The sequence below is a fragment of the Aedes albopictus genome, chromosome 3 (genome assembly GCF_035046485.1).
Source record: "Aedes albopictus strain Foshan chromosome 3, AalbF5, whole genome shotgun sequence".
Taxonomy (NCBI): domain Eukaryota; kingdom Metazoa; phylum Arthropoda; class Insecta; order Diptera; family Culicidae; genus Aedes; species Aedes albopictus.
In genome coordinates this window covers 257,986,281-258,002,905 of record NC_085138.1, presented here as the reverse complement: position 1 = coordinate 258,002,905, position 16,625 = coordinate 257,986,281, and the positions used below count along the sequence as shown (strand labels likewise).

The 16,625-nt window shown below is 36.6% G+C and overlaps 1 protein-coding gene across 4 annotated transcripts in view; it reads left to right on the top strand.

The window, feature by feature from the left end:
• The window catches only part of LOC109424457 (uncharacterized), a 39,979-nt gene that overhangs the window by 5,155 nt on the left and 18,199 nt on the right, over nt 1-16,625 (top strand). For all 4 annotated transcript variants that reach the window (XM_029873724.2, XM_029873721.2, XM_062860372.1 and 1 more), the window contains one exon: nt 14,040-14,705. In XM_029873724.2, coding sequence (XP_029729584.2) covers nt 14,595-14,705 — 111 coding nt within the window. In that variant the 5' untranslated portion in view covers nt 14,040-14,594. The remainder of the gene's footprint in view (nt 1-14,039; nt 14,706-16,625) is intronic.

The window sequence follows — 16,625 nt, the reverse complement described above, 5'->3', positions numbered from 1 at the left end:
AGTGACAAAAACACACTTTCGAGTAATTGAGGTTTAAAGTTTTTGACCAATTTTTCATCCCATACAAAATGTCCTCCTCCTCTTCTCCTCTTCTTGGCGTAACGTCCTCACTGGGACAAAGCCTGCTTCTCAGCTTAGTGTTCTATGAGCACTTCCACAGTTATTAACTGAGAGCTTCCTCTGTCAATGACCATTTTGCATGCGTATATCGTGTGGCAGGCACGAAGATACTCTATGCCCAAGGAAGTCAAGGAAATTTCCTTTACGAAAAGATCCTGGACCGACCGGGAATCGAACCCGTCACCCTCACCATGATCATGCTGAATACCCGTGCGTTTACCGCCTCGGCTATATGGGCTCCATACAAAATGTATGGAGTTTCAAAATCAACCAAATTTTCTCTGATTTTTTGTAATTTTTTCAATCATCGTTGATACAATCTTAAAAATGTTCCCGAAAGCTTGAAATCTGAAGAATTTCTTGATATGATCTGCTCAAAATGGACAAAATGGTTACTTACACCCCTTTGATTCTGGGCCCCTCAATTCTTACTACAAGAATGCAGCAGTATTTCATGCGACTCAATGTTTTATATTTTAGCGGTGCAAAATTTTCCTGGGTTTCAAGATATTGCCTTTGTATTCGAGGTTTTTCCTGTTACAACATATTTAGCATAAATCGTTAATTTAGATGTGAATCGACCAGTTTATCCATTGATTGCCTTAAAACATTGTTTCCAATCGGATTTAGATTCAGTGGCTCAACATTTGTCGAAGGCACATGAGTTTACATTTGAGACATACCAATAGTTCATTTTTGCTTCCCTGTGTACTTGGAGAAATGGCCACGGTGAATCTTTGAAGAATTTCTTTGAGGAGTGTGTAAGTAAATTACGAAGCAAATCTTGGGTAAACCTTGATTCCAATGGTATTTCTTTGAGAAATCTGTTGAGACAGGGGTAGCAGTACTTTAGATGTACTAATGTTTGGCTACATATGGAATAAGGTGGCCCACACATATACGAAAAACAAAAATTTCGAGAAATGCCAAGTCTTACCTATTAAATCAGTTGTTTTGGACTCCCAGAAGCTACGTTCAAAATTTGAGCAAAATCAATTAAGCCTAAGGGGGCGCTCAAAACGCTTGAAATTTGTATGGGAAAACTTGGCCAAATGTATGCAGAAATTTTAAGTTTTCGAATTTTTCCGCTAGGTGGCGCAGTGAGCGTTCAATAATCAAACTCTTTGGTACTATTGTAGGTGACTATATGCCAAACAACTTTGTCGAAGACCGCAAAGTGATCCAACGTCTGTGAAAAAAGTTATACCCTAGGTAAAGTGAGGATAAACTTTATTGTTGTTTTTCCAATACATGTAAAGGAATAATATCAATAATGAAATCTCAACACTTTGCCTAGGGTATAACTTTTTTTACAGCCGTCGGATTACTTCGCGGTCTTCGGCAAAGTTCTTTGGCATATAGTCAAATAATACAAAAGGGTTTATTAATTGAACGTTTACAGCGCCACCTAGCGGCCAAATTCGAAAACTTTCTGCATACATTTGGCCAAGTTTTTCCATACAAACTTCAAGCGTTTTGAGCGCTTCCTTTGGCTCAACCGAATTTGCTCAAATTTTGAACGTAGCTTCTGAGAGTCCAAAACAACTAATTTAGGAGGTAAGACTTGGCATTTTTCGATATTTTTGTTTTTCATATAAGTGTGGGCCACCCTAATATGGAATTATAAAATTGAATGGTGGCAAGTGAGATGATAACTCCATCTGCGTTTTTTTTATCTGTATTAACGAGATTTTTAGCCCTAGACTAGTGTTCATCTCAGGACCCACGCTTTACTTCCCTTCCGAAGGAAGAACTCACATTTTGAGAGTTTGGTTTGTCGGGAGTGGGATTCGATCCCAGCTCCTCGGTGTGATAGTCAAGTGTTCTAACCATCCCACCAGATCCGCTCCCCTCTCCATTTGCGTTGTTTCCTTCTTCTTAAAATAGGCTGTTTTTTCTAGTTGCATTGTTAAACAGTTTTTTGGTGGATAAACTGACGAACTTTTATATCAAACATTGTTCCTTTTTATCATCATGTGATATTCTTACGAGCTGCACTATTATATGGTTTATTGACGGACAAACGGCTAATTCTATAGAAGACTTCTGCATCTTTTTAAAATAGTCTGTTCTTTCTTTAAAATTTTTAAACTGTAACGGACTTGTTTGATGAACAAGTAGTCAAACCTAGTAGTCATCTAGGGTTTTTCCTTCTTCAATTATGGGCTGTTTTTTTCCAAGGGCTAACCACATGGCATTGCCTTTCTCCATAGAGTTTTGTAATTAATACCTAGATTTTTGATAGATTACATTTAGAATTTCTGAGAAGAAAATCTGACGAATGTTCAGTGCACATAAACAGCATGTAAGAACATGGATATTTTTTTTATTTTCTGATGCTAGGCGATACTGACTGGTGAGATACGCGGTTGCGTTCCTTCCGAGATTTTCAGCAAAGTTTTACAACTTATATCGTAGCTTTCCCATTAGGTATTCGATGTTGAAGATTTCCTTGGTGGGGTTTTGAATACAACTTTTCTACATTACTGATGGGAGATGGACCGAGGGGATTCCAGCAGTTTCAGTGGAGCCTTTCAGGTGCATTTCAGGAAAGCTACAGAGAAATCGAATAGGGTTTCATATGATAAACGTGGGCATATGAGCGGAATACCTGTAAGAAATGTCGAGTTTAATGCTGTTCCGTTTCAGTCCAACTAGGGTAAGAGTACCAGTTGTCGCCATAGTGGTTCCCTATTTGACCATAGTGGAAATTCAGAAAGTTTTCAAACTCTGACCTTGTATGAAAGTTTTAGTATCAGGAATTTAAATATATTTAGTCATTACAACTCTTATATTTTCAAGAGATGTAAATATATGTAAATATATTTAAATTCTTGATACCAAAACTTTCATACAAGGTCAAAGTTTGAAAACTTTCTGAAAAATTTTAAATTACCCGAAATAACAACTATGGCCAAATAGGGAACCACTATATGGTGCCTAGGTCACTAGGGAACCACACTCAGCCTATGTGTTTTCATTATATGACAGAAACGTATTTCGACCACAACTTTAAGGTCATCTTTAGCGTCTCGACTTAGGGTAATAGTTGATTCAAGGAGTTCTAGATGCGTTTTTGTGACAATTCAAAGGCGTTTCTAGTGAATATTCAAAAAGGTACATGGAGGTTTAGGTTGGTTTCAGGGTCTCAGGGTGTATCAGGCGATATTTAGGATCATTTCAGGTGATCACATGAGGGTTCAGGGGTTTTAAGATCATTTGAAGGGATTTAGGGGCATTTGGGGGGTGTTCAGAAGGTTTCATGAGGTTTAAGGGGAGATTCAGGGGGTCTCAGGGGATTTCAGAGGGACTTGAGGATGGTTTCAGACGCGTTGTTGGGCATGGCATGGTGTTCTAAGGAAACTCAGGGGGTATTCGGAGGGACTCTCGTGAGATTTTCAGAGGCACGTCAAGGCGTCTTAAGGGGTTTCATGGAGTTTTCAGGGGTTTTTGGGTATCTCAAAGGGATTTTAAGGACGTTTCATGGGATCTCAGAAAGTTGTTAGAGAGATCCTGGAGTTTCCAGGGGCATTTCAGCGAAGTTCCCAAGGGTGTTCAAGATGTCACAGGAGGTATCAGAGGATCTCAGAGGCTTCAGGGAGTTTCCAGGGGCATTTTAAGGAGCTTCAGAGGATTTTATCAGATACATTTCAAGGGGTTTTAGGAGGATTTAAGGGATGTTCAGGGGGTCTCTGTAAGTCTCATGGGGTGTCAGGACGATTTTAGAGCGTTTTGAAGGGTCTCAGAGGGTTTCCGAGGATTTGCAGGACGTTTCAGGAGATCTCAGAGTGTTTCCAAGAATGTTTCAAGGGATCTCATGAAGTTTTTAGGGAGTTTCAGGATGCATTTCAGTGGATTTCGAAGAGGTTTCAAGATGTCTCACGGTTTCAGGGGATCTCTGCAGGCTTCAGGAGGTCTGCTCCAGAGGCATTCTCCTCCATTTGTCAAAAAAAAAACAGACGTAACACCTAGAACAATTTTCGCCAAAATCCATCGTCCACTTCACACTACCATGACTTAGTGGAAATGTTTCACGAAATACTGCGTTGTACAATATCGTTAACAGAAGGCGCTAGTGTGAAAAGTCAAACACATACACAATCTATGCGCTCACTTCTTCTTGTGAATGCCACAACTACGAAAATTTAAAATGATCGTTAAAAGCGTGGTCGATGGAAATTTCGCATATGTCACGTCTGTTTGTCTATGATTTAGGCGGGTTTTTGCTGTGTCCTTGAAAATCCCCTGAATTCTCCTGAGACCCATTTGAAGTGCCCCTGAATACATCCGTAATCCCCCTGAAATCCAATGTAATGCATCTGAAAGAACTTGAGACTCCTGAAAATCCCCGAAAACCCACTGTTGTTAACTTCCTAAAACGCATCTGAAAATCACCAGTAATTCCCTAAAACTATCCTGAAACCTTCTTAAATCTCCTGAAACTCTCTGCAATGCCTATAAGCACCTCTGAATTCCCTGAAACGTCTTTAATATATAATCGACCAACAAAGTAGATGATTGATAGCAATGTTTCATGACTACTGTATCAGAAATATTGAAGTTTCCGAAAGTGAAGCGTACCTGGTGTGATGGTTAAAGCACGTGACTATCACGCCGAGGACCTGGGATCGATTCGCACTCCCGACAGACTCGCAAAATGTGAGTTCTTCCTTCGGAAGGGAAGTAAAGCGTGGGTCCCGAGATGAACTAGCCCAGGGCTGAAAATTTTGTTAATACAGATAAAAAAAAGTTTCGGAAACTTTGAAGAAAATAAGAGCAAAACGTCTTTGCGGCAAACAGTCAAATGTATAATGAAGATTTTAGCGAATTTCCTAAGAATGCAAAGGGGCTCGTTAGATATGAAACAAATCCATCGAGACTACTTCCAATAACAACAATCTGACTAGTATTTCTAAGAGTTTCAGCAGGGATCTTTTAATTACCTCTGAAGTCATTTAACACGAATTTTCAAGGAAGCTTGTAATGAAACTCCTATTTACAATGAATTCTCTACGAAACCTTTCAAAAAGAATATTTAGCAAAAAAGCATACCAGTTATCAGGCCCGGATTAAGGATCGTGGGGGCCCGGGGCCCGAGCGGATGTGGAGGCCCCTCGGAGAGATGACCAAAAATGTTTTTCCTTATTTTCGAACAGTACGTGAGCAATATGAAAAATAAAGTTAATGTTAGCAACCAAAAAATGTTTTGTGGGGGCCCCTAAAATGTGGGGGCCCGGGGCCCGGGCCCCCCTGCCCCCCCCCCTTAGATCCGGCCCTGCCAGTTATCTAGGGATCTAGAGATGAATACAAGGTCGAAGCCTAGACGGTCTCGACAGAAACCCATTAAAATTTCAATATTTCCAAGATACTAACTTCTCTAGAAACCAGTTAATATCTACAAGACAATGTCAAAATCATTTCGACGTTCGAAGAACATCCAAACTCACGTCAGAAAATACATTTACTTTTTGGCAGATTTCATCTTTTAAAATTTTTGGTCAAGTGCACCGCGAGGCAGTTTGTTCCCAAAGTGCATTCCCATTATTAACTGTAGAACATATGATCTATAGCGGCTAGGGTTCTATTGTTGGTTCTCTTAGAGCTATGTCTAGTAGCAACGGTTGGACGTGGCCGGCGTCAGTACTGACAATATAAAGTTCTGAAAGTGCATATTCAGGATGGAAAGCTACACTCAGGCCCCATCTCTAGGTTCACTGTGCAATTTTGATTGCGCTGGTCCTAGTCAGTAACGGAGTAGCAACTGCTCATGCTCATCAACAGAGATACTGTCGAGACGTTCACGATCATAAGCGCAGTTCACAAGGTATCGTGACTGCTGTTTATAGTTGTGAAACAACTACTGTAACGGTTGCAAATATCAAAAACTAAGCTCAAAATAGTATCTTAGAGCGATTCTTCAGATTTCAAGAGATTAGTGGTTTTGGATCGTTACTGTATTTCAAGGTTGCGACCATTCATTTGCAAAGATTTACATTCATTTGCTATTATCTCAGTTCAGAAGCATGCTATCGAAAAACAATGTATGGATGAATTTAACCTTGTAGTTTAATCTGAAAGTTTGCCGAATAACATTGGGGTCGCAAACGTATACCAAAGTCGTGAGCAAGCTGTGAAGGCAACTCTTCACGCGGTGAATGTAAATTTCATTCACGCTGTGGAAAGTTGCCTTCACAGCTCGCTCACGACTTTTGAATGCGTGTGCGACCCCAATGTTATTCGGCAAACTTTCAGATAAAACTACAAGGTTGAATTCATCCATACATTGTTTTTCGAAAGCATGCTTCTGAACTGAGATAATAGCAAATGAATGTAAATCTTTGCAAATGAATGGTCGCAACCTTGCTGTATTTATCGTAAACATTACTGTTATAGCAAATTATCCGAGTTCCAGGATACTTTGGATATTCCAAAAGTTTTTTATAATGCCTTTTGATCTTGAACTATTAAATTTACATGATTTCAGTGGCGTAGCTAGGAATTTTTTATAAGAATTATGCTGAAAATGTTTTAACAATTTATTTAGAAATTACACCAAATAATCATTTATAAACGCTTTCAAAGATTGCTTTACCTTTTTCTTTAAGAAATTTTTCTTGAAGAATAATTTGTATTCAAGAAACTTTCAAATTGTAAATGCAAGGATATCATTCAGTATTCCTCTAAAAGCACTCCTTCAGGAATGATATTATTAGGCTTTCAGTCCCTTGGCTGGTTCACCTCAGACATGCAGGAATGTTTTCAAAATACTACAGAGTAATTTAAAAGATTCTTGCAAAGGCTCCATCGAGTATTTCTCGAAATATTAGTTCAAGAATCTATCAATTATTTTCTGAGGATTCATCTAGAAGATCATCTAAAGAATTCTTTCAAAATTCCAGAAAAAAATACTATAAAAAATCACCAATGATTCATTTAGAACCAGATATTCTTCCAAGAAATTACATCTTGATTCCCTCAGAGGAAGAGAAGCCCTTCTAGGGTTTCTTTAAACATTCTTCCTTTTCTTTCAGAGAATCCTCTTAATATTCCTTTGGTGATTTTCCACGAAAGTCAAGTATTTCTCCATAGATTCTTCAAGTATTTCTCAATTCTTCCCTCAAATAACTCTTTTGGATATTTCTCCAATAATTAAACTTGGAATTTCCTCAAGCATTCATCACTTATCTTAGTGTCCTTTTAAAGATTTCTTAAGAATTACTTGCTAAGATTACTTCAGAAATCCCACCAAAAATTCCCTTTTCCAAAAAAAATCTTCAAGGATTCTTCAGGAAGCTTCTCTAAGGTTTTACTAAGAGATTCATCATAGGATTTCTCCATTAAATAAACAAAATCTCCAAGGATTCCTACTGAAGAAATTGAATTATTTAAATTAAATTAATTAAATAAAATTTTCAGATGGACTTTTGTAGGAGTTCTGTAGGAATTCTTTCGAAAAATCCTTCTGGACTTCCTCTAACGAATTTTCCAATATTGGAATGGAATGGATGGATATTTATCCATCAACTCTGGGAGTTTTCTCAAGAGTTCCTTCAGAAATTTTTGCTAGTATTCCTCTGGCCACTTTTCAAAAAAATCTATTTCTCCAGAATTTATGATTGATTCCTCCAGAATTATTACGTTATTTTTTATATGTATAATCCGTGCTTACTTCTAACAAATATACAAAAATAAGAAACAGAACAAAAACACTTCATTCCATTGTTTTGAGTGGGATAAAAATGGCAGCGTAAATGGCTAAATAGTAAAGGAACAAATACCCTATCTTATCAAAACAAATAACTTCTCCAGAAGTCTCTCAAAGGATTAGGGAAATGTTCTAAGGTTAATCAAAATTCTAAAGGATTTCCTTTAAAGTAGCCTGTAGAAATTCTCTTGCGATTTGCCCGAAGATTCGTTCAGATTTTATTCTAGTATTCTCTTAGAGTTTCTTCAATTGATTTCATTCATTAATTTCTAAACTGATTTTTCCAGGTATTTAACAAATAATTTTGTACAAGAAATCTTTTGGGGTCTTTTTATGCAAGGATTTCTTCATGTATTTATATAATTACTACTGCAAGGGTTTTCAGGAGATTCTTACACAAATTACTCCAAGAAATTCCATAGGAATTCCTCCAGGGGATGCATTGAGTGTTTTTGCTAGATTTTTTTTTAGAAATTCCTCTAATAAGCCTATTCAAGGATTCATAAATTCCTCCAATGAATACTTTAGAAACTCAAATAAAAAAAATATAAGAATTCTTTCAATTCTCACAGAAATTCCTCCTAGAAATTCTAAAGAAATTTCTTCATACATTTTTAGGAAATTGTTTGTGATCTCATCTGGTAATCATCTTATTTTTTTGGAAATTCTTTTGGTAATTCTCTTGAGATTTTTCTCGGTCGTTCCGTTGTAAATTCGTGGATTTATTTTTAATTTGCAAAGATGTATCTCATAGAACATCAAAAGTAATAACAGACGGAATTTAATAAAGAATTATCAGAAGAAATTTACAGAGGAATTACCAAAGAAGCTTTTAAAAGTTGCCACTTATGTTTATAAACGAATCGACTAATTAATTTTCAAAGTACCTGTATGTGTCTCTGACAGGTTTTAGGCCACTGAATCTGAATCCAGGCTCAGATTTGTTTCAGGACGCCACAATTTTGAGCTATACCTCAATTTATAGGGCAAAATATGCGATTTTGGGCTTTTTTTGTCTACAAGCCGTTAAGCATGGAAATATTTTTTTAAGCAATTAAAAGGTAAAATGGTCAATTGACATCTATATTTACGACTCATGCAAAATATTTCGTTTTATCAAATCAAATTTGAAAGATTTAAGCATTTTATGTTAATATGTAAACTTGCATGCAATTTTTGGAGGGTGGTTTGTATCGTACCTAACATAAATCGCTTAAAATTATAAAATTCGATTTGGTAAAACAAAATATTTTGCATGAGTCGTTAATTTAGATGTCAATTGACTATTTTACCTTTTGATTGCTTAAAAAAAATATTTCCACCTGAACGGTTCGCGGTCAAAGAAGCCCAAAATCGCATATTTGGCCTATAAATTGAGGTATAGCTCAAAATTGTGACGTGCTGCAGCAAATCTGAGCCCAGATTCGGATTCAGCGGCCCAAAATCTGTCAGAGACACCTTAGTTTGCTCTTGAGACAGACCAAAAGTTAATTTTTGTTACGCTGTGCTATTGAAAGAATTACAAAAGTAATTGTCAGGTATATGAGCAAAGGGACTGCTGGTAGAACTTTTAGAGAAATTGCTGAATCCCGTAATAAATTTCCAAACCCAAAGAATTTCAAAAAGTTCTGTCAAAGATATTTTCAAAAATAATAACTTAATTCAACTTTGAATATTATTGCCGCGAAATTCCAAGAATTCTCTTATAGGAACTTTCGGATCAAATCCAATCAAAGCATTTCCCAAGAATTTGCCAAAAAACCGCCAAAAGATATTTGAAAGTTTTTTTCAGGTAACTCACAGAAAACTCGCCGAATAAATTACCAAAAAAATGCCAAATGAATTACCCAATCAATTCCCGTAGGGATTGGCATAGAAGTTTCCAGAAAAGTGTTAAAGTTATTCCGAAAGTTATTACCAGAGGTTTTCTCAAACGAATTGTCAAAAAAAATCAGTGAAAAGTTGCAGACGGAATTCCCAACAAAATTTTCGTAGAAATAAAAATCTAAAGAAGTTCGTAGAAATAAAAATCAGAAGCCATTTTTGTAGCATTTCTGAGAATTAGTTGAAGAAGTTTCCAAAAGGAAATGCCTAACAATTAACCATATATATCGCCAAAGGAAATTTTCAGAGCAATAGCCGAATGGATTCTCAAATTAATGTTTAAAGATATTCCTTAACGAATTTGTACACGGGTTTCCGAATTAATTACTGAAAAAGATAAAAAAAAATCCGAAGAAATACTTCAAAAATTGTAATAAATGATGTAAAAATTCTCACAGGAATTGCTCCAAGAGATTCTACTGGAATTCCTCAATGAATCCTTTAGGAATTCTTCCAAGGTCTTTTTTTCCATTGATACCTTTAACGATTTCTTTAGCGATAACACCAGTTTCGTCCGGATTACTTTCAACGAACTTCTAACGAAATGTTTCTAACGATTTCATCAAGATTTTTTTCTCAAGTGTGGAGCTCCAAGAACTCTTTCTTGGATATCTTTTACGATTCACCTGGGAAATACTTCAAGGATTTCTTTACAAATTCCTCGAAGATTTTCTGCGAAAGTTGCTACAGCGATTCCTTAGGAAACTTCTTCTTCAATTCCTTGAAGGATTTTCTTCAGTATTATGTAATCCCAAGAACTCTATAAAGAGTTTCTTAAAGATATCTACAAACGATTCCCATATGTTCTCTTCAGCATTTTTTCAGAGGAATACTTTGGAGTTCCTTCAAGATTTTTTTTAGAAACTTCTTCAAGGGTTCTTTTTGCACTGCCTCATACGATTTTTCTTGGAAGTCCTTTCAAGGATTTCTTAAGAATTTGTTCAAGCATTTCTTTAGTTATCATACCTGCAGGGATTTCCTCAGAAATTTCTCTAATAATTTCTGTAGAATATCATTGAAAGATTCCTTAGGCAATGTTTTTTTTTCACAATTCGTTCAAGAATCTTTTAAGAAATTCCAGTAAAAATTTAATCTTTTCAACAAGGATTTTGTTTTTCAAGTTACGTATAAAGATTCGTTCATGGATTTCTCGAAGTTTTTCTTCAGATAACCCTACAAGGATGGACATATTCATCCCTAAAGATTTCCTGCACATATTTCCTCAGTGGGTTTTACAGAAATTCACCCAAGGCCTCCTGTGGAAATTCCTCCAAGAAAATATATAGGAATTCTTTTGAAGATTGTTTTTTTTTATTTGCAGAAGAAGAATTTGGAATTCTTTGGGGTTTCCGTCATTGATTTCTTGAGAAATTATCTAGGCATTTCATAATTAGTTCTTCCAAAAATCCCTTTGCTTACAGATTTTTTTCAGGAATCCTTTAAGTAATTACTCATAGTACTCCTGTACTTCTAGTACTACTTCATAGTACTGTAGTAATCCTTCCAGAACATCATCAAATATACCTCCAAAATCAACCCAATAATTCTTTCCTAATACCTCTTAGAATTCATCTAGGCGATTCTTAAAGATTTTTTTAGAAATTTCTACAAAAAATCCTACAGACATTTCTACAAGAGTTCCTTCGGGAATACATTCAAATTTCTTTGGAAAATCTCCCAAGGATCCATTCGGGTATGGCTTCAAAAATCTCAAAAAATCATCAAATATATTTTCCATGAGGAACTACTGCAAGATTCCTTCTTGAAGAAATCTCTAAAATCATTCTTGGAGAAATTCCTTGAGGTCAATCTGAAGGATTTCTTGAAGAGTTTCATGACATAATCCTTGAATGGCTTTATGAACGGTTCCGAAATGGTATTTCTGAACGACTGCTTGAAGAAATTCTTACAAAAAAAATCTCAAAGGAATTCCTGAAGGATTTTTTGATAATTGTTTGAAGAAATTCTTGAAGAAATGTCAGGAGGAGTTCCTGAAGCAATCATTGTAAGTATTCGTAAACAAGCATTGGTTTCTTAAGCAATCCCTGAAAAAAGTTCTTAAGCAATCCCTGAAAAAAGTTCTGAAGTAAACCATAGAGGAATTTTTGTAGAAGTCTTTGAAGTAACTGCCTGATAAATCGAAAAATATATTCTTGCCCGAAGGAATTCCCGCAGAAACCCTTCAAGAACGTAACATGCGTTCAGTTCTTAATTTTGATAAATGGAGCCCCTGAATTTCAGCTGCTATCTTATGCTAAATCAACACCTATGTTTGATTCTGTTGTTAGGATATCAGGGACGTTTTCATAACGCTCATGAATTATACTTCCATATCGGTACTGAATATCGTTAAATTCAATTTTGATTTTGAACACATTTTTTATTGTATTTTGGGGCTCCTGCAGGTGCCCCAGGTGACTACTCTTTATCAAATTAATATAAACAAAACTAACGAAACTACATGAATAAAGTGTGTACATTTATAATTGTTAATAATAGAACATCAAAATAGCCATCTGTGTTCCCCATTCCAAAATCTCTTTATAATCACGAAGAGGCCCCTACATACCTATCAGAAGATCGGTAAGTATTTAACTTATACTTATACAGGGGATACTCAAAATTACTGGGACAGGTAAAATTTTCACTTTTCAAAAAATGTTCAACTCTTCGTAACTTTTCGAAAAGGGCATTAAATATTCTCAAATTTTTACTGTAAGTTCATCAACTAGTTCTACACGAAGTTATAAAGATTCTAGAAAAAGGTATAATTATCTGATCATTTATGACTTATATAATGAACTTTGAAAAACAGTTGGCTTAATTTGAAATTATTCATAAGAAAAAAAGTTATAGCAATTGCATTTATTCTATGATTTTTTAGTTAATTCATCTATTTTTCATATGCATCCCATGACTTTTTCAATTTAATGCCGGTTATTTGGTTGCTTTCCTTTGAAACATAAATATATTCAATAAATATATTCAATTAGAGGGAATTTAAATGAACTAAAATTACTATCTCGAATTTTGAAACGATGATGAAGTTTTGGATAAATTGCAGTTATAGCATGAGCATGAGCATGAGCATAGATGACCGCACAATTCGTAGTTGCTACTCCGTGATTGACCAGAGCAATCGAAATTGCACAAGGAACCAATGAATAGGGCTTGGGACTAGCTTGCTATTCTCAATGTACACAGGTCGAGAGCTCTCAACTTTAATAAGGTCAATAACGGCGCCGGCCACGTCCTTACGGTCATCGAGGATGGGAGGGAATGTTAGTAAGACAAACGTTGTTATAAAGACCGCGACTCGCTGCATCTCCACGTTTGTCTCAGGAAGGAATTTTTTTGTTAGTAGGGTAAGGTACATTGTCAGTCCGGGAGTCACCTATGGTTGGTGATATGATTTGACAATGGATCAATATACACAAACCGCCGTTAACAACCGACCACTTTTCGATGCAAGAACTAGCCAAAAAGAAAATTCTATCGCGCGTCTCCACTCCACTAGGGAGCAGAAACCTTTAGTCTATTCCACACAGAAATACACTGAACGCGACTCACTTGTCGGCGCCAGGATTTTTTCTCGACCGGCGAACCCGACTCTTTTGTGTAAGCCCCCGCAGAGAGAAGAGAAAAAAATCGCAAAAATCTAGCAAAGCCAACGCGCGAAGCTTTGCTGCTGCCGAATTACCGCACACTACCAATGAAGTTTTGGATAAATTGCAGTTATATTAGAAAAATAAAATAATCGTTATAATTTTCTTTCGTGTAAATAATTTTAAGTTTAGTCAAATGTTTTCAATAGCTCATTATATGAGTCATAAAGGATCAAAATTTCATTGCATTCGGTTCATTAAATGCGGGAATATAACAGCTCAAAGTCGGCTATCGAATAATTATACCTTTTTCTAGAATCTTCATAACTTCGTGTAAAATGGCCCGATATTTTTCAAACTTTGACCACTGATACACAACTAGTTGATGAACTTACAGTAATAATTTGACCGCACCCTCCGCCCCCCCCCCTTGCTACGCCACTGCATGATTTATTATTTTAGGCTTTCTACAGTATATTGCGGGAAAGGATATTGTCTCAAGACTTGAAGTTCTTAGATCTAGGGAAGCTTGGTAGCCCTGAAATATCGTAAATGTATCATAAATATCATAAATCATATCACCATTCTATTCTTGAGAAAATTGTTGTTCGAGCTTTTGCTCTTCAATCGGGGCATATTATTTCCATCCTTGTGGTTGTTTTTTCCCCCTGTGCATTGGGAAAACGCTCGGAAAATTAATGGGTCGATCGTTTTGCTCCCAACAGCGAGAACAAGGTGTGCAGAGAGCCGATCGCAGATCATTTCGGGTATCAAATTTACGCCAGCGAAAAATTTTTGTTTGAAAGTACCCGTCCCGAACTGAAAGCCGCCGCCATCGTATAGTGTGTAAGATATACCTTCTCTAAAATAAAACAAATTGAAAATCACTGTGCGAGAGGATTCGAACCGACCAGACCCGACTAGAAGTGCCTGCTCATGTAAATACCAGCGGAGTGGAAAACAAACCAAAAGGAAAAACAACGGTGGAAAATTGTGTCGCGTTGATGAAATGTAACGAAAATAAACTACATCATCGCACAAATCTCGGAGTCTAGCCTGCCTGGTGTATAGTCGTTGTTGCGTCGGGAGTTATCCGGAAGAGACAGTTTGAGAGTGTGCCACATAGAACGACTTTTCCCTGAACAAACGACAACAGTTTTTGTTTGAGTGTGTCAAATCGTGAATGTGTCGTGCGAACTGCGGAATTTCCAAAACGTGGCGCGGCGCAGAAGAACAGTGTGATCGCGCAGTTGAACGATTGCTGGACTTCGTGAGTGATCATGGGCCTAGAAGGTGTTCAAACGCGGCAGAATGGTGTCAACGGACTGTATTCATCGTCCCTGCAGTGGTACTACATGCCGAATGTGGACCATTCGAGTGATTCCATACAGGTTAGTGAAATTTTGGATAGTTCAACTATTGCAAGGACTGTGTCGTTAAGCACGCGAACTATTATAAAAAAAAGAAAACTCTGGATGAAGAATAATCTGTTTGACCGTCAATAAAATCAGTATTCGATAGAACAGCCTGTTTAAAAAAGACGGAATAATCTATAACACTATGCAACATTTAAGAGGTTATGAAAAGTATGCTCGATTTTTACCTCATTTTCTGAAAGTACTGTAATATCTTACAAAACAATTTATGGATTTTGTTAGTATACTTCGAAATTTTGTGTTAGGCCGCCAGAACGATTTTTGCAATGAAATTTGTATTATATTTTGCAAATTATTTAAAATTTTTCAAGACTTGTAAACATGTCGAGCACAGATTTTCAATATTGATTGGTGATTTTACTGGAGAAATCTTGAAAAAATGATATTTTTCATTAGTTTTGGTCATAGTTCTGGAATGGTGATTATTTTAACATGTTTATATTTGACTCGTTATTAAATACTATGCATTGTTAAAACATTTGCTAAATTTGACACTGTTTTTTTTTAATCCGTGGAAAAATTCATAGAGGAATCTCTGGCGGAGTTCTTGACGAAATTCATGGATAACTTCGTGAAAGATTTCTTGGATAAAAAAAGAACCTATAAGGATACATTCCAGTAATTTATGGATGGATTCCTGAATAAATCCGTGCGTGAACTCATGGAGAAAATTGGGAAAATATTTCTGGATGACTTCTTGGAGAATTTCCCGCTCGAGTATGCATCCCTGTGAAATTATCTTAGAGAATTCCTATACGAATTCCTTAAGTAATTCCTCTAGAAATCTTTGTAGCAATGAAAAAAAAACCTGCAGGAATTCCTGAAGGCATCCCTGAAGAAATTCTTGGGTGTATCTCTGCAAAAGATGATGGAAGCGTTTTTGAAATTTCTGAAGGAACCCCTCAATATTTTTAAGATATCCCGAGAAGAATTTCTGAAGGAATCACAAGAAAAATTCCTAGAGGAATTTCCCGAGAAATCCTTGGAAGGATTCCTGAATGCATCCCATGAGAAATTCGTAGAAAAATCTTAGGAGTAATTCCAGGAGGAATGCGTGAAGAAATTTCCGGAGGAATGCCTAGTGGAATCTCTGGAGGAATTCGCGGAAGAATTCCTGGATGAATTTTTGAAGGACTAACAGGAGGAATTTTCGAAGGAATCCGTGCTGAAATTCCAGGAGGAAGCCCTAGATAAATCCATGCAAGAGTCTTTGAAGAATCCCTGGACGAATTCCAGGAAGAATCTTTGGGGGAATTTCTGAAGCAATCCGTAGTGGAATCCCTGGAGGATTTCCTGGCGGTATCATTGAAGAAATCCTAGAGGAATCCCTGGATAAATTGCTGGAGAAGTCCCAAAAGGAATTCTGGGATGAATTTCTAGAGAAATTTACGGCTTACGAGTTAAGCCGAGGTGAAGAAATCGGCCCTAAGGGCTGATTTCTTCACCTCGGATTAACCGGTAAACCAAGCTTATCCATATAGTTAAACCTGGTTTAACGCTTAAGCTAGGGTGAAAAAATCGGCCCTATGCCAACATGCAAACAAAAGTATTCATAGGATGAATTGTCACTTGTTAGTAAAACATCGAGTCCTGCAAAATCAGAGCACAATATACATAAAAGTTCTTATTATATTCGAAGAGTTATAAATATTTCTGCTAAACTAGCTCAAAACAAGTAAATTTACAGTTAACATGAATGTTCAAAAATACGCGTGATTAAGTCACCATATTTGTTTAATGATTTCCCAATCGAAGCATCTTTCCTGGCCGTGTGATCGTCGTTTAGGTGCATCTTTACATGGTTTGGCATGCAAAGTATGTGCAACTAATACCCACCATTACAGGCAAATTAGCACATGAGGAGTATGTGCTGTA